At 40.0% G+C, this 22,842-nt stretch overlaps 1 protein-coding gene and 2 long non-coding RNA genes across 7 annotated transcripts in view; 2 read left to right on the top strand and 1 right to left on the bottom strand.

The window, feature by feature from the left end:
- LOC138743967 (uncharacterized) overlaps positions 1-6,475 on the top strand; it is a 32,378-nt gene extending 25,903 nt beyond the window's left edge. The window contains exons 2-3 of the long non-coding RNA XR_011345149.1: positions 4,287-4,385; positions 6,288-6,475. This is a non-coding gene — a long non-coding RNA (uncharacterized lncRNA). The remainder of the gene's footprint in view (positions 1-4,286; positions 4,386-6,287) is intronic.
- Positions 1,406-17,253, bottom strand: LOC138743975 (uncharacterized). 3 transcript variants are annotated; one of them, XR_011345153.1, is made up of 4 exons: positions 17,068-17,253; positions 14,946-15,106; positions 10,018-10,121; positions 1,406-2,070 (listed from the first exon to the last, which is right to left on the bottom strand). It is a non-coding gene; the product is annotated as an uncharacterized lncRNA (long non-coding RNA). The 3 variants fall into 3 exon arrangements; XR_011345157.1 differs by lacking the exon at positions 17,068-17,253 and adding an exon at positions 16,383-16,598; XR_011345163.1 differs by lacking the exon at positions 1,406-2,070 and adding an exon at positions 4,152-5,281.
- A 109-nt stretch (positions 17,254-17,362) lies between these two features.
- LOC138743999 (MOB kinase activator 2-like) overlaps positions 17,363-22,842 on the top strand; it is a 138,382-nt gene continuing 132,902 nt past the window's right edge. Inside the window, exons 1-2 of one of the 3 annotated variants that reach the window (XM_069899531.1) lie at positions 17,363-17,623; positions 22,497-22,575. In XM_069899531.1, coding sequence (XP_069755632.1) covers positions 22,523-22,575 — 53 coding nt within the window. In that variant the 5' untranslated portion in view covers positions 17,363-17,623; positions 22,497-22,522. Of the gene's footprint in view, positions 17,624-17,719; positions 17,833-22,496; positions 22,576-22,842 lie in introns of those variants that run through there. The other 2 variants (XM_069899544.1, XM_069899540.1) reach the window with 2 other exon arrangements.

Below are 22,842 nucleotides of genomic sequence, written 5' to 3' on the forward strand. Positions count from 1 at the left end.
GGGGGGGTCAGAAAGACATATGCATGGAAAATAAGAAACTGGAAGCTATAGTACAATGTTATAAAACATTCGTTCAGTTACAGCTGCATTACCGTATGTAGTAAAACAATGTTAGAAAATCTCAGCTGGTCAAACAGTGTATTTTATGTAGCAAAGATAAAGATACATAACCAATGTTTCAGGCTTGAGCGCTTCATCAAAGTATGCATAAAATGGTGGGGGGTAGGGACAGGGGGAGGAGCACAACCCCACAGGTAGGAGGTGATAGGTAGATAAGGGAGGGTGAGTACACCAGCAAGCAGGGAGAGGGGGCATGGCTCTGTGAATGGAAAGGGAAGGGGTTGGAGAGCTGGAAGAAAGAGGACAAAGGGAAGGAGAATGGAGAATAGGCTACGATATACCAGAGAACTCGAAGTTAATGCCAACCATATGTAGTTCTGGTCTCCATGCCATAGGAAATATGCAATTGCACTGGAAAAGGTGAAAAAGGAGAGATACCAGGAATTTGCCTGGGATAGATAGTTTCAGCTGTGAAGAGAGTCTGGATGGGCAATGTTTTTCTTGGTGTAGAGGAGGCTGAGAAGTATCCTGATGATAAAGAAAATTATGGGGAGCATAAATAGAATTGATGATGATAAACATTTGCAGAGACCTAAAACCAGAGGGCATAGATTTAAGGTAAGCAGTAGAGGGTTTCAAGGTGATCTGAGGATGATTTGTTTTTTACTCATAGTGAGTGAAATCTGGAATGTGCTGCCTGAGGGGATCGTGTAAGAAATTTCAAGACAAGCCCTTGAATCACAAAGACATAAAAGGCCATATGCAGGAAAATGGGATTAGTGTGGATGGATACTTAATGGTTGCCATGGATATGGTGGGATGAAGGGCCTGTTTCTGTGCAACATTACTGATTAAAGGTACAAACATGGTCAGCGATCTCACCAGAGAGCAGAGATGAGGGCTATTCTATCTCTCCATGCTTTTGGCTCATCCACTCTGTGTATCAAATCTTTTTATTCACATTATTTTAATATATAATTGTAAAATGCACATCGTAGCCTCAACATCATTCCACGCACATGATCTTTCATTTTATTTTCTCTCACTAATTGCCTTAAGAGTATCTTCTTAGAATGAACAGATTAACTCATTTTCACATCATGGAATAACATGTCATGATGACTCAGCCAATACTGCTGTAAGTTGCTAGGCGTTGCTCAATGAGAGTAAAAGTTATTTTCCAACAATAATGCCGGGCATCCCTTTGAACACCAACAATTTCACAGTTACTGAATAATAACTATTTAAAAAATTTATCACTCGATGTGGAATCATGCTTTCTTTAGGGTATGATATGCAGTAAAAAACATATCATATTTGGTATTTTAGTACTCATAATTGTATTTATTCTTTTGTTAAATCTGCAGAAGTCAAATCTTCTGCACAATTTTTTCTAACAGTATACTTTATTCAAAATAATTTATTTACCAAAAAATTGTTCAAAGACTTTTCACATGCATCATGCCAGTTATATCTAGATATTCCCATCAATGTACATTGTTACATGTGTTCTTTAAATACACCATTACAACCCCCATGGCACTTTGTTGTTTCCCCTCCCTCTGCTGTTTGGTCTCAGCCCCTCAATGCCCGGTAATGGGAGCTTCTTGACTGTGATCCTTCCTGACAGTGCCCTCGCGTTGATTGCACCAAGCCTCTGTGCATCCCTTAGCACGTACTCCTGCAGCCTGGAATGTGCCAGTCGGCAGTATTCCCTCACCGACATATCTATGTGCTGAAAGACCAACAGGTTTTGGGCAGACCAAAGTGTGTCTTTCACTGAGTTGTAGGTCTTCCAGCAGTTCTGGATGTCTGACTCTGTGTCATATTGCTGCTCCACTCACTCTTTAGGAATCTGCATTCAGCAAAATGGTGGATGACTGTCTGCACTCCACCACAGTCATTTCTGGGAAAATGTGCATTGTGGGTGATGTTCCAGTTGTACTCGAAGGATCAGTCTGTGAGGGTTCACTGCCAGCCAGTTCTGGTGCTTGTTTGTGAGAATCAGATCTGCAGAAGTTAAACTTTACTACTCATAGGTCGCAACTTGCTACAAAATGCTAGAGGTATTTAAACTTACTCCACAATTGGCTGTTGGGGAGAGAAAAAAACTGACAACTTCAGAAAAGCTGTAATATAAATCATACAATAAGTTAATTGTGGAAGAAGAGCTTGGTAATGTAAGTTGCTTGTTATAACCAATTGTCATTGAGCAGTCCATGAATTCCATGTAAATGTGGAATCTCTGAACTTGCTGACTGAGTTCAGCCAGAGATTTCCTGACTTTACACGAGCAGATTAGAACAAGCTTGATAAATTCTCTTGCAGTTAAGCAGGGAAATCTGCTTGATGTACTTGGCACAGGGAACAGCAAGTCACAGAAAGAGTATTGCATTCAATTCTGGCTGACATGCTTTATAAAGTATGTGGAGGTCCAAGAGGATTCAGAAGAAAATCTATGATGAGGGAATTCAGATTTAAAAAACACATGAATTAGTGAAGTTGGGCCTTTTTTCTTTGGCACCAAGAAGGTTGAGAAATCTGTTGGAGTTGGTCAAGATCATGATGGATTTGGGTAGAACCCAATAGAAATAAGTTATTCTTATGTACAAAGCCTAAATGCAAAAGACTTAAAGTGATGGGGGGGGGGGGGGGGGAAAATCAGGAAATTTGTGAAGAAAATAAGACCAGAAGACATACGACCAAATTCAATCATTTGAATGTATTTTCCTCACAACCCTGTATAAACATTTACTCATATCATGATGAAGGACTCGGGCCTGAAACATTGGTTATTATATTTTTGCCTCCATTGAACTCTGTGGGACCTGCTGAGTTTCTCTGGCACTTTCGTGCATTAACTATAATTAGAGTGTATGTCGACTTTCTTGTTTCACCACAAATAACCATTTTACTGGGTCAGAATGTTGATTATCTGAAACACACATATTACAGGAAGTGGAGTTAACTAGGGGTTTCATAAAGGAAATGATCTGTCCATTGAAGAAAAATAGCTTACTGGACAAGAATAAGAGAATGGGACCGAATAGGCTGCTTCACAGAAAGCCACTAAGGGCTTGATTGAACGGTCAGTGTAGCAATAATTCTTTTGGTTCATCAGAATGGTCAAGAGCAGTTTATGTGCAAAAAATACAAAACAGCGCACTTTTTAAATATGTTTTAAATTGTGTGAAATGGTTGATTTTTTAAACTTGATTTGAGCCTTTGAAATTTTCTGAATTTAAGAGGATATTCAAAGTGCTTGACATTTGTCAAAACTGGATGAGTCTTCCCCAGCTATTCCCCAGCAGATTATTCTGCAGTTGTTTTGGGCAGTCCTAATATCAGTTCATCCATGCAATGACATTTTATACAAACTTGAGCTATCAAAGTGTGTCTTGCTACTTTGAACTGGAACTGCATCAACAAATTGCCATCAGGAGATTCACCAAAGTTAATTTGTACTTTCTCCATATTTCATTTGGGATCACAACTTGTCATGTCATTTTGTGCCACTGTAATAACATTACTGTATTACATCAGATTGAAACATGAAAGTCTGCAGATACTGTGATTGCCATAAAAACACACCAAAATGCTGGAGGAACTCCGTCTCCTTTCTCACAAACATGATAAATTTTTACCTCATCCCTTATCATATCCAATTTTGTTATCTGGATTCCTCCTCCAGACAACATTGTCTGAATTTTGAGACTTCATGCTTCTCGCTTATTCCTTTGAAGAAGGGGTTAGGCCCGAAACATCAGCAATTTTTTTTCTCCTATAGATGCTGAAAAGACCGTTGAGTTCCTCCAGAATTTCAGTGAGTTTTTACTGTATTTCACCAGAAGCACAGCTGTGATCGTAATGATATACAAACTATTACAAGCAGCCGCACCTCAATAAAAGCAGGCTGAAATGAGCTTTATTTAGTGATTTTTCTTGAGCTTCATAACAAGAGCTGCCTGATGGGTAGTTTCTTGTGACCTCAGAGATGTGAAACAGATTCTCATTCTTTTGGTTAATTCAGGAACCAAAAAGAAGAATACATGAAACTTGAATAATTTCAAAACTTTATCAAATATCTTACTGTTATCAGCAGAGTTTAAATTGAATTAATTCTTTTTTTTAAGTAAATTAAAATGGTTCTGGTGATCTGTATAAACTGGCGGAATTTTCCTCATTTGTAATCAACTTTTTTTTCAACCTTATCACAAATCTAACAGATAAAAACTGGTGAACTGAAGCACAGACATATTGGTTGCTGTCCTCGATCATGCAACAATCACCAACTTCTGTTGCGGCACTATTTGTCAAAGAAACTGGTATGCTCCTTTAATGAATCTTGTTTCAAACCAAAAAAAAAATAAGTACAAGAAAAAAGGATGCACTTCATAAGCAAAATACTGCTTTTTGTTAAAAAGTAACCTGCCTGCAAAGGCAATTGGGCATAGAATTCGTGTGATGCTGTACGCATCAAGAATTTAAAGAAATGCTGTACAGAAATTGAAAATAAATAATACAATATTCTAAAAAAAGGTATCGATCTCATTCAAAAAAACAGCTTTTTCTCTTTTATGTTTCAGTTAACCCACTCCTACCTCTCAATCTAATTTTATGACAAAGGAAAACATTCACCAACTGAGTCTGGTTGACAAACAAAAAATTATATACCTAATGTTCTGGGTCAACCAAGACCACCAGTAAAATCCTTCCTTACTAGAAGTGATCAAAATTTGGAACAATTTATTTGCATGAACATTGTTTAACTGCTCTTTTTCAAACAATTCTTTTAAAACAGCAAGTCAATTATCAGCTGGGTGCCATTGACTCCTGATCATTTTAAATTTAGACATAAAGCATGGTAACAGGCCACTTCGGCCCATGAGTCTGTGCTACCCAATTAACCTACATCCTTGGTATGTTTTTTGAATGGAGCCCCCCCCCCACCCGGAGAAAACCCACACAGACTCAGGGAGAATCTATAAATTCCTTACAGACAGCACAGGATTCAAACCCCGGTCTGGTCCCGATCACTGGCGTTGTAAAGGCATTGCGCTAACCTCTAGGCCAACCGTGCCATTTTATAACTTCTGCTGAAATAAATTCCTAATCTTTTAAAAATAAAACTTTAATATCCGAAAAAAGGATCAATGCCACAAATGAATTAAGAAATTAAATTTAAAAAAGGGCTGGTAATGCTCAGTAAGCTGGCTGGAATCTGTGGAAAGAGATATGTGCATGGTTAACTTTTCAGATCGTAATGCCTTTCATCACAAATATGCAAACATTGAATTCCTCCAAACATCAATAAGAATGCATGTCAATAATAGTTTCTCTGGCAACATTAGGCTCAATTCGCAGCTTTCCATTCATTTGTATGACGTCTTAATTTAAACAAATTTGGAACATGTTACCTTCAACAGAGCACCATTCCCTCAGTAATTAGCTTTGAATCCAAAACCAACTGGCTCAAAGGTAAATGTTCAAAGTTCAAATGTATGCCATCAATGTAAATTGACCAATCATGTGTATTTCCAACAGAATTCAGTAATCACTGGGTTCAAAGGATGTCTCAGAATATCAGCTATTTGCCAGAACTCCAAAAATAACTCTTATTTATCCATTAATAGAGACCCTCCTATCAGTTGATCAGAGAACATTTAAGATAAGATGTTCCACAATGAAAAGTAATCACAAAGCAGTAGGAAAAATATTGTATTTTAGACATGCACTAATAGTCTCAAAAATTAATTACCAGAGGACCTGTCGTCCATCAATTATAATTTTTACTTTGGGTTATTTAGGGATGTGAAAAAGCTCCTAAATATATCTTACACTTTTTGTGATTTGGGACTGCTTCTTGGATTTAGACAAACCAAAATTAGTAAAATGTTGTAATATTATTATTAGAATATTATTAATATAGACTATTTTTCATTGTTGTTACAAATCATAAAATCATTAACTATCTAATAATGGGAACTATTGATGTTTCTAGTCCTCTCATATAATGTGATTTACTTTGTAATTTTAAATTTTAAGTCTAGTTTCATAATTTTCCATCATGCAAGTTAAAATAATTTTCTTAATATTGATATGCAACAGGCCTATAGAGAATTCAGAAAGTAATTAAATAAAATATAGATAAAAAGATGCAACTCTTAGCACAGGATATTGTAATCCCATTATCTCCGGAAGACTCTGATTTCATTTTGTTTTCTCAGGACACCAGAAGAAGGGTGAGTTGGTGACAACTTTGAAGTTGAAGAGCAATGATAGATTTTGATAAAAATCAAAAATGATAATTTATTTATGCATTCTTAACACATGAAGAAAGGCTGTTCAATATTTCAAGAACCCTTTTTCATCACCAGATATGTTGAAACTGCATACTCAAATATTAAATTTTCTCTGCTGAATCGAGGCTTCTTCATTTTCCATTTTATTTTCATTTCAGTTCCCATTTCATTTCCCCAGAATTTAAATTTATTTTTCTCTCAGAATACATTCTAACCCTAGGTTACTTTTCAGTGGAGTTTTCAGTGCAGGAAAATCTTGTCAGACATGCGGTAATAGTGTATGCCATTACTCACAGTAATCCAAGGGCTTATTATTTCTACATTATTATTAAATAAAAGGAAATGCATCCATTCACTAAAGATTGAATACACTAAATCACAGATATGATCATTTAATGGAAAGTAAGCAGCATGAGCATGGATATCAAGACTCATTAAGCAAGGTCAAGATCCATCATAAACCAAATAGAACATGGTTTCTCCACAGTAGCGAGATTTGGAGCAAGTGCAGGACCATTTAAAAGCACCGGCAAAGTTACTAACTGCAGTCAGTAGAAGGAAAGGAACTTTAGTGGCGCAACCACTGTTGCAGTGACCAGTGTAAGAGTGGGTTACTGAGGCTTTGGCATGAGAGTGTTTCGTGGTGTAGGTAACACCAGCCTTCTAGGAAAAAGGAACAGATAAGAACAGGCGAGTTCAGGTAAGGTCTTTATCTTAATTATAAGACATAGGAGCTGAAATAGGCCTTTCAGCCCATTGAATCATGAGCTGATCTATTTTCCCACTCAGCCCCACTCTTCGGCCTTCTCCCCATAACCTTTGATGTCCTAGCAAGAATATATCAACCTTTGCCTTAAATACACCCAATGACCTGGCTTCCACAACTCCCTGTGGCTACAAATTCCACAGATTTACCACACTCTGGTTGAAGAAATTCTCCCCATCTCTGTCCTTCAATCCTGAAGTCAGACTCTTCCACCATGGGAAACAACCTTTCTCCATTTACTCTGTCCATGACTTTCAATATTGAAATGTTTCAATATCTCCCTTCATTCTCCTAAATTCAAATGAGTACAGGCCAAGAGCTGACAAACGCTCCTCATATGATAACCATTTTATTCCCAGAATCATCCTTGTGAGCCTTGTCTGAACCCTCCCCAATGCCAGCACATCCTTTTTTAAAATGAGGAAGTCCAAAACTGCTCACAGTACTCCAAATGAGGTCTCACCAGTGCCCTCTAATTATTGTATCATCTGAACAGAGGAAAGGGGCGCCAGGGCAGTAGTATGCTCCTCTGGCAGGATGTGGGAAATCTGGGACAGCGCGTGTGTCCCTGATGACTACATCTGCAAGAAGTTCATCCAGCTGCAGCTCCGCCCAGACCGAGTTAGCAAACTGAAGCCGGATGAACTTCAGGTCATTGGGGAGGCAGAGGGACTGATAGACAAGAGTTACAAGAAGGTGGTCACACCTAGGAGGCTGGAGTCAGATAGCTGGATGGCTGTCAGGAGAGGAAAAGAAAATTGGCAGTCAGTGTAGTGTACCCCCTGTGGCCTTTCCCCTCAATAACAAGTACAGGTGCATAATCTTTTATCCCCAAACCCTTGGGACCAGACACTTTTTGGAGAATAGAATAATAATAACAGTGGTACGTAAATGAAGTGAGATAAAATTAGACCATAAAATTACTCGCACTGAGACCACAGCACTGGACAGGGTGGGTCAGGTTGGGTAATGTTTCGTGCCAAATGCGACCTTTGGTGTGCAGATGGCATCCTTGGAAAAAGTGTTGGTTTTCGGAGGTATCAGTTTTTAGAATTTTGGCTGGAAGATTATGTTTCTGTATACTGTTTTGGATACTGTTGAGGAAACTTAGCAGGGAAAAGCTGCAGCAGTCAGGTCTCTGCCACAAAGTCTGGTCCTGTGGCTCAGAAGGGAAAGGAAGAAAGGAGGAGGACAATAGTGATAGGGGATTCATTGGTGAGGAGATTGTGTAGAAGAGATCGAGTCTATCAGATGGTATGTTGCCACCCAGGTGCCAGGGTTAGAGATGCTTCTTGAGAGGGAGGATGAACTGCCTGATGCTGTGGTACACTTTGATATCAATAACAAAAATAGGAAAAGTGATAAGGTCCTGAAGGTTGAATGTACAGAATTAGGATAGAAGCTAAAGAGTAGGACCTCAAGGGTGGTAATCTGTGGATTTTTGTCTGAGCCATGCACTAGCGAGGGCTAGAATAAAAAGTTATGACAGATGAATGCATGGCTGAAGAGTTGGTGCAGGGGGCAGTGGTTCAGCTTTGTGAATTATTAGGAGCTTCTCTGGGGAAGGTATGACCTGTACAAAAAGTACAGGTTACACCTTAACTTCAGGGGGAGCAATATTCTTGCCGGCAGGTTAGATAGAGCTGATGTGGGGTTGGGGGGGGGGGTGGGAGGGGGTTAAACTAGCTGGGTGGGATAATGGGAAGCAGACTGTTTGGTCAGATGATGGAGCAGTTGGTGAAAGATAAATGTTATGTGTTTGGAGACTATGAAGAAGGACTGGCAGAGGATGAAATACAAATGCAGTAAGTTCAGTGGGTTGAAATGTGTGTACTTTAATGCATGGAGTAAAGAGCAACTCAGAGCGTAGGTCAATATGTGGAACGATGACGCTGTGACAATTTCAGAGCATTGGCTGTCTCGGGGGTAGGGATGGCTGCTCAATGTATCAGGATTTAGATGTTTCACAAAGGACAGGGAGGGAGGACAAAGAGGTGAGGGAGAGGCATTGCTGATCAGAGACAGTTGCAGAAAAGGGGGGGAAGTAGCATGCAGGATTAAGGAAAACCACAAGACACTCTCCAAGAGGATGAATCGTATGAGGAGAGGGCCCATTGGGGTGTTAGTAGAAATGTGTGCGCCGAGCCAGAGGAGGTAGCTGTGGTCCTAAATGAATACTTTACTTCAGTGTTCACAGGAGAAAATGACCTCATTAATTTTGTGGATGACTTGGGGCAGACTAAGGAGCTAAAAGGATGTTGAGATTAAAAGGATGTGTTGGACTATTTGAAAAGCATAAGTTAGATAAGTCACCAGGACCATTTGAGATTTACCCAAGACAACTGTCTAGAAGCAAGGGAGGAGAGATTGCTGAGTCACTAGCAATGATCTTTGCATCATCATTGGGAACAGGAGAAGAACAGGAGAAAATGAGAGAGTCAAGATGGTACCAACAGTGGATCTACCTTTTTCTTTCTACTCACATACCACTTTAAGCAATCGCTATGCCATTGCTGCTCTGGGATTGCTTAAGATGGTATGTGAGTGGGAAGGGAAGGTTAAGAACCACTACTCTAGACGCAATTGTGACTGAAATATTTTGCTTGAGAAAAATTGTCATTGGTCCTTTTCCTTTGGAGTTAGGAAACCCTGCACATGACGAGTCAATTAGGGATGATTAAAACAATGGTTTTCCAACTTTTTCTTTCCACCCACATATTACCTTAAGCAATCCCTTACTCATCACAGAGCACCGATGGCATATTATATGATTGGAAAGAAAAAGGTTGAGAACCACTGATCTAGTGTACATGGATTTCAATAAGGTGTTTGATAAGGTTCCCTATGCAAGGCCCATTCAGAAAGTAAGGAGGCATGGAACTGACTTACCCAGAGGGTGGTTGCAGATGGTTCATATTCTGCATGGAGGTCGGTGTCCAGTGGTATTTTGTAGGGATCTAGAATCCCTCTTCTATAAGGTTTTTATAAATGACCTGAATGAGGAAGTGGAAGGGAGGGTTAAAAATTAAAGAAATAGATCACAACGGTGTTGTTGCATTACATCTAAACATTAACAATATGATTATATTTGATTGCTCTCATGTAATGCGGACAAAGTCTGAGATTATGGTACTACGCAGCTGTATAACTCTCTGGGGGTAGGTAGTCAGATATGCAATGAAACATAATAGCATGGCTCAGTATTTTCGTAAGGACCAGAAATTGAACCAGCTGTCACTTGCATATGGACTTCTATTCTGCATAGTCTCTTTAAAATATTAACGAGGTCTTGACCAAAGTTTTCCAAAAAAAACTATTAGTGTTTAGAAACAATTATTCCTATGCAACTTGATCAGGATTGAACAAAACAGGTTATCTGAGTGTCTAATATAAAACCTGTAACTGAAGGTTGCTATTAAAATTAAATAATTAATCAAATTGTGTCAGGATGAAAATTTAATTTTTGATTATATATGATCAAATTCATTGATTTCAAACTGCAAGACTTCAAATTTGAATTGTGGATGTGCTAAATATAATTTGTTTCTTTGTAAGTTTAACTGTATTGCTGGGCCACATGGAGGAACGTGGATATATATATATCTATATATATATATATATAGATATATATATGTATATATATATTCATCTCTCACACACACACACACACACACACACACACACACACACACACACACACACACACACACACACACACACATCAAGCAAATATAGCTCCTTCATTTAATCATTCACTGGAGTTAAGAACTGCAATCTTTTATCACTAAGTCCTTCAATAATAAAAATACAATAAAATGGTGATTCATAGAAGAAAAAAAGCAGCATCTGTGGGGTGGGGGTGGGGGGGGGAGAGAGAGAGAGAGAAAAATAAAGATAAAGTTTCAACTTGATGACCTGCCTTCAGAACTGGAAGAGTTTAGGAAAGAATCAAATTTACAATGGCAGAGAAATTGGTGGAGGCTTGGATGGAGACAATTAATTAAATCTGAAATTAGCAGAACAGAAACATTCTGAAGGCTAAAATAAGAGGTAAGAAAATGGAATGGTTGAGGTGTTGAAATTGTTGCATTAATTATGGAGTCCTATGGCTGTAAACTGATTAGTTATAAGATGAAATACCACTCAAACTTTATGCTTCATCAAAACAGTGGAGACTAAAATTAATATATGTAGAATCAGAGAAAATCAGTGTAGTGTTCTTCACCAGAAATTTAGTTGCACCCTGTAGAGCTCGTCGAAAGAACCAAAGACTTGTTGATCCAAATCAAGGCTTTTATTCGCAAAAGACAGGAGCTCTTCACAGGTGGCCGACCAGTCCGGAATGATCTGACCTGGCTAGGGACACAACCCTTTAAGGCGTGGCTTAGCTCTCAGCCAATCGCTGTAAGCACAGACTAGATACTGTAACTATATACATTATATACATTGGTGATAGATCTGTACTATCACACACCCATGTTGTGTGATGAACAAGGAGACCCCGGGGGCCCTTGAAAGTTGCAACATGGTGGACAGGGTGTTGAAAAGGCACATACTTACCTTCATAGAGCATAAGAGTTGGGATGTTATTTTACAACTTTACAAAACACTGATTAAGCTAGACATGGAGTTTTTTGTGTAGTTATGGCTTCCACATTATAATGTATGAGATTGCAGTGGAGAGGATGCAAAGGAGATGCACCAGATGTTGCATGGATTGGAAGCTGATCCAATCTCTCCCCATAACTAATGGCCTCCATTCCAAAAGAGGACCCTTATATTTGATGGAACAATTTAATTCATGCAGTACAGAGCAGACCCTTTGGCTAACCTTGGCTGTATTCAGTCTATATCCTTCAAAACCCTTCCTATTCATTTTTGTGTCTAAATGTCTTTTGAATGTTCGGACATTGCAGAGAGTTCAGAGAAGATTTACTAGAATGATAACCTGGAACGAAAGGGTTAGCATATGAGAACATTTGTCAGCTCTTGGTCTGTACTCATTGGAGTGTAGGATGAGGGACCTCAAATTTCAAATGCTGAAAGGCCTGGATAGTGTAGATGTAGCAAGGTTGTTTCCCATGGTAGGGGATGCTAGGACAAGAATGCAAGACTTCAGGATAAAAGGGCATAAATTTTAAACAGAAACAAGGAAAGTTTTCTTTCATCAGAGGGTCGTGAATCTGTGGAATTTGTTGCCACAGGTGACTATGATAACAAGGTCGCTGGATGTATTTAGAGTAGAGATTGACAGGTATTTAATTAGTCAGGGCATCAAGAGTTATGGGGAGAAGGCCAGGGATTGGGGTTGAGTGGAGGATGGATCAGCTCATAATAGAATGGTGGAGTAGACAATGGACTGATGGGTCCTATATCTTGTGAATGTTAAAATGTGCCCATTTCAGTTTCTTCTAGCAGCTCATTCTAGACACAGACCTCCCTCAAAGTGAAAATTTGTTCCTCGAGTCCCTTCTAAGATTCATCTTAAACGTATGCCTTCCAGTTCTAGAATTAACTACCCTGGGAAAAAAACAGTGAGCATTTGTTTTAGCCATGCTCCTCATAATTTTATAAATATCTGTCAGATCACCACTCAGCCTCCTATGTTCTAAGACAGCCATTCTCAATAGGGGTGGGGGTGGCACAGCATATTTAAGTAAATGCCTTGCTTTCTTTTCACCTCACATAACATAACTATATTTTTTTAATGTAGTCGACAAGAGAGAAGTACGGAAGAAACCAAAACGATTGCTTCACAGGGAAGTGGGCTCATAGACTTTGAGCAGAGTTCAAGAGGGCCATCGTGAAAAGAGAGTGACCATGTCTGCTCGACGAACTAAAGATCTGGCCTATCTATCCTCTCCCTATAGGTCAAGCCCTCAAGTTCAGACAACATCCAAGTTCTCCTCTCAACCCTTCGAGTTATTTAAGTCCTTCCTAAAGCTGGGAGACTGGAACTAATCAAGTGCGTTTTAAGTGTGGTCTCACCAATGTTTTGCACATCTGAATCACAGACGGCAATGAGGAAGCATACAGGAATGATATACATCAGCTCATTGAGTGGTGTCACAACAACAACATTGCACTCAATGTTAGCAAAACCAAGGAGATGATTGTGGACTTCAGAAGGAAATCAGGAGAACACGAACCAGTCCTCATTGAGGGGTCAGCAGTGGAAAGGGTCAACAACCACAAATATTGTGTGTCAACATCTCCGAGGATCTGTACAGGAGCCTCCATGTTGATGTAATCGTGAAGAAGTCTTGCCACTGGCTATACTTTGTGAGGCGATTTGGTATGTCACCAAAGATTCTTAAATACTTCTATTTGTAAAGCAGCAGACATGAAACTTGACACTGGGACAAAGTGCAACATCATGTCACGAAGAACTTTCAACTTACTGAGGAAGTCAGAACAGGTCATACCATGCTCCAAGTCCACAAGATTAGTGGCATACAGGGAGCAGCAAAATTAGAACCGAAGGCACAGTGCAACTGTGGTGCTACATACAAGGACAGCTGCACATACTTACTTTTTTCATAGTCCAAGAAGATGTCCTGCCTCTGTTGGGCCTGAGCACAAGCAAGGACAAGCTTGTTTCATTCAACAGAGCGGTACACCAGATATGTCTGGTCGGAGATGATCTGACACACATAATCTTTTCTGAGTACAGTGACCTTTTTACAGCGGAACTTAGAAAACTGCCAGTGACATACTCCATACGGCTTGATCCAGAAGTGAGACCCATGGTTCGACCTGCACACTGTATACCGATAGCAATGAAGGACAGGGTTAAGGCTGAACTCGACAGGATGCAGGTCCTGGGTGTTATTACCCCAGTCTTTGAGCCCACCAAGTGGGTGTCCCCTATGGTGGCTGCTAAGAAAAAAGACAGGAGATCTGGATCTGCATCAATCCAAGAGACCTCAATACAGCTTTAAAATGACCACACCATCCAATGCGTACCGAGGAGGAAGTTGGCACTCAGATGGCCACGTGACTGGTTTTTTTTCAGTTTTGGACACAAAGAATTCCTTCTGGCAAATCAAACTTGACTTCAAGACATCACTTCTGACCACATTCAACGCGAGTTTCAGTTGATACTGATTCCTGCGAATGCCATTTGGAATCAATTCTGCCAGCGAAGTATTTCAAAGATCAATAGAGCAAATCTTTGTGGGGTATCCCTGTGCCATCATTGTTGATGACATACTTGTAGGTGGCAAAGACTTGGAAGAACATGACACAAATTATAAAAATGTATTTGACAGAGCCCAGAAGGATAATCTTAAGCTCAACCCCCAAAAGTGCAGATTTCAGCTGAACCAAGTCAGTTATATAGGCCACGTTTTCGCAGGAGAAGGCCTGAAGGCGAACCCTTCAAAGACTAATCAGTGAAATGCCGGTATCAAAATACGTGACAGCACTACAATGTTTCCTGGACATGGTCAACTGCCTGAGCAGGTTCATTCCTAACACCAGTGATCCTACTGCCCCACTAAGGCAGTTGACGCACAAAGACGTGGCTTGGTCCTGGCAAGACCAACAATTAAAAAGGCATATGTCATGGCCACCTGTTCTATCAAACTGCAACGTACGAAGACCAGTCATGCTAACCTGTGATGCATCACAGTACGGTCTGGGTGCAGCACGCCTGCAGGATGGAAAACCAGTGGCCTACGCATCCAGGTCACTCACCACCATGGAGACCAGATAAGCCCAAATAGAGAAGGGGTTGTTGGCAGTAGTTTTCACCTGCTCAAAATTCAATGACTACATTTACAGCAGACCAATGAGCATAGAGACTGACCACTTACCTATGGTCACAAATGTGAAAAAGCCAATCCATGCGGCCCCTGCACGATTACAGAGAATGATGCTCAGGCTTCAGAAATACAACATGACTTTACAAGGGCGGAAAAGAAATGCTCTTTGCCGATGCGCTCTCTTGCTCCCAGGAAATGCACGATCCAACAAGCTGAGGAAGAGAACACATTTGATATAATGACAGTAATGCACATTTTCTCCTCCCGGTTGGATGAACTGAGACAGCATACAGCTGAAGATACAACTTTGAGGACCTCAAGCACTTTTATCAAGGGTAGCTGGACTGACAAGCAACACAGCTGACCACCTGAAGTTCAACCGCACTTCCCATTCCGGGACGAATTACTTATCGATCATAGAATCATAATGAAAGGCCTAAGAGTAGTAGTTCTGAGTTCACTGCAAAACATCTCTGTCAACATCCTCCACAGAGGGCACCGAGCTGCAGAAGCATCCAAATGCAGGGCTAGAGACATAGTTTTTTGGCCAGGGATGACCAAGAACTTAGACCAGGAGGTACAAGTTTTCTCGGTGTGCAGCAGCACCAGGCTGCACCAACAGAAAGAGCCGCTGCAGCTTCACATGATGCCAGACCTTCCCTGGTCAACCGTGGCAACAGACATCTTTGAATGGCACGCCAACAGTATTTGGCTGTTGTCGATTCATACTCTGAATTGTTTGCGATTATATTTTTCACCCAATGTCACCTTGTTGGCAGTCATTATCAAGTTAAAGAGACACTTTACAGTGCATGGGGCATCCCACACTCTGCTATCGGACAGTGGCACCCAGTTCACCAGTGAGAAATTCAGATACTTGGCAACAACATAGGATTTCAACCACATCATTACAAGCCCGGAGAACCCACAGTCAAACGGGTTGGCTGAAAGAGCCGTGAGGAGCATGAAGAAACTCATGGAGAGGTCCCACAGGAATAATATGGATGTGTTCCTAAACCTGCTAAACCTAAGGAACATCCCCGGTGATGCCATATTGGGCTCTCTGGTGCAACGACTCATGTCCAGACAGACACGGATGACTCTGCCAGTGGCAAGGAGACTCTTGGAGCCTCAGCTAAAGAACCCACAAGAAATTAAATTCCAACTGCTGAACAGGAGGCTAACGCAGAAAAGGTGCTATGACAGAAGCAGTCGGTTGCTCATGCCATTAGCAGAAGGACAAGTCATAAGGATGCAGACTCCACAGGGCTAAGACTGTATGAGCACAGTCAAAAGGAGCTGCCAGGAGCCAAGGTCATACCTGGTAAAATCAGAAGGAAGGGTGTATCGGAGAAACTGTTGAAACTTCCTACCCATAAGGGAGCCATCCCCATCCCAAACCATTCCTGATGAAACTACAAACCAGACATTCCCATCCTGAATGAACCATTCCTGATGAGACTATAAACCAGGATCTGGAACACAAACCTGGTGTAGGCAGAACTCCTTCAGTAACAACCCATGAAACAAATGGCCACAACCCCAAGACCATGGATGGCACATCCTTTCAAGCTGAAGCACCCCAAGCATCCACTTCTGCCAATGGCTACTACATAACACACTTCGGGTGCATTTGTAAGCCCAACCCAAAATATCGGGATCAAACTGGGCTGACTGTTCACTGCTGAACTATAATTATTGTCATGTACGACACCAACATGGATTGTGAAGGGGGGTTGTCCAAGAAAGGGGATGTAGACAGCCGCTCCTATTGGCTGTCTGCACCCGCTGCAGCCACTGTACTCGCCAGGACGCTATTGCGCAAACGCAAGTCCCTGCAAAGCGCACTAGTTGAAAAAAGAAGAAACGAAGCTTGGCTGGTAGCGGACGCCATTTCCAGGGGCTCCCATTATACGCTTTATTGTTGAATTTAACAGTAAAGCATTCATCAGAGGTTGCCACTTTGTGTTGTGTGGTTATTCGATGTACCAACAAACATCGAGTACGAGACCACACACCACAGATTCAAGGACAGTTTCTCCTTCTCCATGATCAGACTCCAGAATGAACCGCAAAGTACTAAACCACACTGCCTTTGGTCTGCCCCTACTCATCTCTCTCTGTAACTCTGTACTATATGTGAGATGTTTAACTGGTTCACTCAAATACCTACCACTGCATCTTGGTACACATGACATTATCAAGTTCAGCTATCTTCTCCCTTCCCCTCCTTCTTTATGCTGGCTATGTATCTTCTTCATCGACGGTTTCTTTCCCCTGACAAATGCTGCTCGATCCGCTGAGTATTTCTCCAGCTTGTATTTTTTTTTGGGGGGGTGGTCCCCAGGCATCTCCCTGGTGTATGGGACTTTAAACTACATATCCCAGCAGGCGGCTATTTCCGGCGGAAGCGGGCTGTGACCTGACTCGGGGGAGTGGGGCGGGTTGACGAGTGTTTACTTCCGGCCTGACTGCAAGCTGCACAGCGCCGCTAATGTCTGAGCGCCTCCGGACGGGTGCACAGTTCCATCAGCTGGGCTCCGTCCCTCATACGCACCCAGCGGCTCTTGACAGACCCTGCGGGCAGTTTAAATGCCTCCCGGCTCTCGCTTGGCACTGTTTCCACTCTAATGGTGCTTGAGTGGTTTGTGGAGGGAGAAGGGCTGGAGGAAGCTTGACGGAGGGACCGGGGAGTTCTTCATCGGTTAAGCGATGGATTGGTTCATGGGGTGAGTGAAGGAACTTCAGGGGGAATAAAAAGCCCAGCACGGAGCGAGGGGCTGGTCGTGAGGCGAGTACTCTGTCCACCAAGCCTCGTCCGAGAGTTCAGTGGGCCAAAGTCCAGTGGGCTGCTGCCCTAACTTTGGCTCCCGGGTGCCCTGTGCACTTGTGCAAGTTTGATGAAGAAGAAAAAAAGTAATGGAAATCCACCCGGCAAGTAAGATGAGAGGATCCTGGTGGTATTTGGTTCATAGGATTAGTTTATGATACTGTTAGTTCGATAAGTCTAAACGGAGAAAAGTATAACATGACAATTTCCACGCGGAAAAAATCATTCTTAAACTAAAGAAAGAGTTAATCGGTGATTAATCATCGATACGTGGCACTTTAAGGTAAGTAAGGCAGGCAAAGGTCAGGAGTGTTATCTATTTATGGAGACGCTGTACAATAAACTGCTCGCGATACTTTTACTGTGCAAGGTTGGGAGGATAAAGTAAGTTGGTGTTTGCAAATTTGAACGTAAAAATTGCCATGTCATGCCGGAGCGCAGTGGATCATCGGAGCAAATGTTGAGGCGATGAAGTATTTGCTTTGATGAAGTTCAAGTATTTATGAGTGGGGGAAACTTGTAGGATTTCGACTTTGGGCTCAATGTTCTGTCAGTTCTTCTCTTAAAATATAACAGCAGAACAATGCTGAAGTTCATAAACTGTTACTCCAAAGTGTCTTTTTGAGTAAAAACGATGAGAAAATATGAATTTGTTTTGAAATTTAAGAATGAAAAGAAACTCTGTTATCTCGATGATCTGTGGGGCTAAATGCTGCAATGTAATTATGAATCCGAAGTTGCAAATGAACAGAAGGCGGCTCCATATTAGCATGTGAACAGGTGTGCAATCACTTCAATTAGGAAGTTCTGGTCTTCAGGGTTAAACTGCACTATTTTTTCTCCACTGGCATTTTTGAGATGTTGATGATTTGAAACAAAAAAACATTTCCAACTAATGTATTGACTTCATTTAATATTAAATGTAATGATACTGTGTAATCCTATAATACTGAAGACATTTGGGTAATAATTAAAAATACAGATAACGGATACTTATTTTCATTAAAAAAAGTTTGTTCCTTCTAGGGCACCAATTTATAATTGAAATTAGAGTCATGCATTCAAGCATGAATGTGTTTTTCCAAGTTTATAAATTCTGAAAAGCGTATGATGGATGGCATCTAGCGTTATATTGATTTTTTTTCTCTCTCTCTCCCTGTTAAATAAATTATTTTTTTTAGAATTTGTAAAGTATCCCATAGCTAAGCATAGTTTAATGATTTAATGGATTTAGGATATTTCACAAAACTAAAAACTCTATTTTTGAACATTTTAATATTATTAGCTCGTCACGTTATGTGCAAACTGAACAAATCATGAACGTTAGAAATTGACGCAGAACTTGAACATATGTTATTCATCAAGCTCATGGTTGATCCACTGCTTCTGCTTTATTCGATTCCTGACAGATCCTATATCCTCTGATTCCTTAACATCTAAAATTTATTGATTTTTAAACCCTTATCGTACACAAAGTCTGAATGCCCTGTGCACTCTGATGTAAAGAATAACAGATTTACAAACTCCTGTTCTAAATGATTGCGTCTGATATTTCTTGTCTTGCCTTCTGGAGGGAATAACCACCCGACATCTATCCTGTCAATCCCTTTCAAAAATCTATATGCCTTCATAAATCATTTTCTATCCTTGTATCCACTGAGGTTTTTTTGTCTTACTCAATCTCTCCTTGTAGAACACCTTTCCCCTCCTCCCCCACCACCCCGTCCTTACTCAAGGAATTAATCTAGTAAATCAATGCTATATTGAATTCACAATAATGATTTGAAAAGCTGAACAAATTGAAATTGATATTTAAATTGTATTTGATAATTTAAAACATTGAGACAAGAAGAGATATTTAGTGATCATTTAAGTAATAGCAATCAATTGTGATATGGTCACAGTGAGAGGTTGTGGCTTCTCACTCCTATTCATAATAGAAGGTCCTATGTGAAATGGGACATTTTGGTCAGTTCACATTCAACAGAGGTGCTGTACCAACTCCAAAAATTTGGAATACAGAATTGTATGATTCCTATGTAAATCATTTCTTGCATTTATAGGAAGTCATTACTATTAATGTATCAGATTTGTTTTTTTTCCCCATCTGCTATTTTAACGTTGCTTATTCTTGAAGTGTAATTTTGTACAGTGTATCTAGCCATATTAATTGAATGTTGGTCACACCAATGCAGCATACGCTATTATCCTTCACTTGCAAAGCCAATGAGCAAATAGAATGAGACGAATTTCATGACACATTCATGACAATTGATTCTGATTCTGAGTTATTGAGGAATTTTGCCTTTTCCCATACTGTCAAACAACCTATATTAACAAATACACAAATGAAAGATAAAACTCTTCAGCTTTCAATCTATCTATGTAAAGCAATGTAAACCTCACTGCTTTAGTCAGCTGTACTGTTGGGGTTGAATCATTTTGTTTGAAAGATAATTATTTGTGATTTTTCTCCCAAATTGAGGGGACTCAACAAGAATAATTCTGTTTCTTATTGCATTTTAATATAGATCATAGCACTGTTATAATGTTACATTTATTGCATCAAACAAATGTTGCCTATCTGCTTGACATTTATTGTGTCGCATTGGGCAAGTAGCTATCAAATGTAGCTAATAGTGTTGTTAATCTTCCTTCATTTTGGCTTCCGAGTTACTTTTTTTTTTGTCTTCATTCTTGTTAGTTACTGAGCAGCACATACACAGGTATGGTTTAGTGTTTTATATTGGTTAACCTTTGGACTCCCTGTCCTGGTTTTCAGGGACTACCAACAAGCACATGTACTCCATGTCCCCATTTCCCAAGACTGGTTTTCTACCCAACCACCAGCTGGTTTGTACTGGTGTTCATACTATAGTTTACCCATGGACCCATTCCAGAATATATATTATGAAAGATTAAAAATGGCCAGAGTCCAAAGAGTTAAATAAAATGGACTTTTATAGTGACTGAAAAGTGCGATATTAAAAGCATTACGTGGGGCATTGGTGTATTGTATAAATAAAATACTGTACTGAAGTATATTAATGGAGTTGATCGGATTTAAAATTTGTCATTAATTCAGATCAGCTATATCTCTGTATTTTTAGAAATATTTTTCATAGATATTCATGTGCATTAAAAGTGCTGCACAAAACAAGTTGTTTCATAAAAGATTAGTAGAATTTACATCCGGTTATGCCCATCAATATATATTGATAGCATTCTGGTTTTGCAACATTTGGAACCTCTAGATCCTAGCGTTAAACACTGATAATTCATAAAAATGTTGCAACATGTTATATTTCTGAATTAGTTCCACCCCCCCACCCTCCCCCAATACAGGCTCTTGGTTCTTTAGAAACTTCTGTTTAATAGATGGGAAACTTTCCCCTGTTTAATATTTACAATGAGAAGGTGTCCAGGTGTAAGCCTTTTTTTTTGAAATCTACTAATTAGAGCTAGTCTACTATGTTGTAATTAAACTTTGGCTGGCATTGGGCTCTGAGGGATATTTTGCAGGGATGTGAGGAAGTAGTTTTTTTCCATCAGTTGTGAATCAATATTGAAAAGGAGATGTACAGAAACAGGCACTTAAGTCTACTGTGTCCATGCCAGTCATCAAGTACTCTTTATACTAATCCCATTTCCCAACCGTTAAATGACATTTCGACAGGACTATTATAGGAAACGATGTGGGCCAAATAAGACTAACTTAGGTAAACAATGTTGTCAATGTGCAAAAGTTGTGCTGAAGGGTATGTTTTCATGTTGTAAAAAATTGGTCTTTCACACCCAGTCCGTAGCCTTCGGTGCTATTGTTTTTCAAATGCTTGTCTGTTTTTAATGTTGTGCCAGTTCCTTCACTCCAGATTTCAACCACTCACTGGGTGAAAAAAATCTTCATCGGATCTATTCCTTGTCTTAAACCAGTGCCTTCTGGTCATGATATCTCTGCAAAAGGGAAACACATCTTACTATCCATTATATGTATGTCCTTTCTAGTTTTCTGCACCTCTGCCTCCTCCATTCCAAAGATAACAAACCCAGCCTATCTAGTTTCTCCTCATAGCTGAAACACTGCACCCAAAACAATATCCTGGCGAATCTCCTTGACACCCTCTCCAGAGCAATTAAAGTGTAGCAACAAGAATTGTATGCATTACAACTAACTGTTAGAGCCACAGTTAAATTTAAGTAATGTCCATGCTTTTGTAATTTGGACAATAGCCAATGAAGTTGAGTATTTCATTTTTTTTCAAAAGCCCCATTTTCAAACGGTGCTGTTACATACAGGGATTCTTGCACATGCAAAGTTCCCAAATTAATGTGATTGTGTTGCTTTCCTCAGTTCCTCAGAGGGTTAGCTCTTTTCTTGATATGACTGTGATTTGCTTTTCTTATCCACTATCTAACCTCCTTGAGCTCAATGGAACAGGACAGCTTCTGTACAAGTTATGCTGATTTGTGCAGATAGAAGGATATTACTGACGCACTGCTTTGGTGTATTGCTGTCAGTCCTGGATATTTCAGTGATGTGCCTATAAAATGGCTAAATATACTCAATGCAGCAGGTTTACTTATTTGCTGAAAGATGAGATTGAAATTCAATATAATTGTGATTTTTGTCCACCTTTAGTAAAGACTCTTCTGGCATCACAGAAGTAAAAGGAATCGATGGAAAATTAACTTGTTTATTGAGGAATTGCAGTGGTAGGTCACTCACTGACCAGATCCTTAATTTCAGCACTCCATCTTTGCTTATTTTGTAGAGCTCATCTGAAGCAGTAATGAAGGCATGAACATTAATCTTGGTAAGAGAGAGGAAATAATCAACCAAGATTCCAATAGGTAATTGCTACTTAATGATCCCCTCTCAAATGTAGACTTTGGTCAATACACATTTTAGACAAGTGGTACTCGCTTTAGCAAAGGAACTAGTGTTTTTCTGTGGTTAAAGACTAATCAGACATTCTGTCAAATTCTGCAAACTAAATATTTGATATATCATCCCATTGAGAAAGCAGAGTCAATTTTGTCTGATAGTAAACATCTTAATTCTGTATCTTCACTTCAGATTTTCTTCATTGCCATTAATAATTTGAAATATACAAACTG

This window comes from Narcine bancroftii, chromosome 1, assembly GCF_036971445.1.
Source record: "Narcine bancroftii isolate sNarBan1 chromosome 1, sNarBan1.hap1, whole genome shotgun sequence".
NCBI lineage: Eukaryota > Metazoa > Chordata > Chondrichthyes > Torpediniformes > Narcinidae > Narcine > Narcine bancroftii.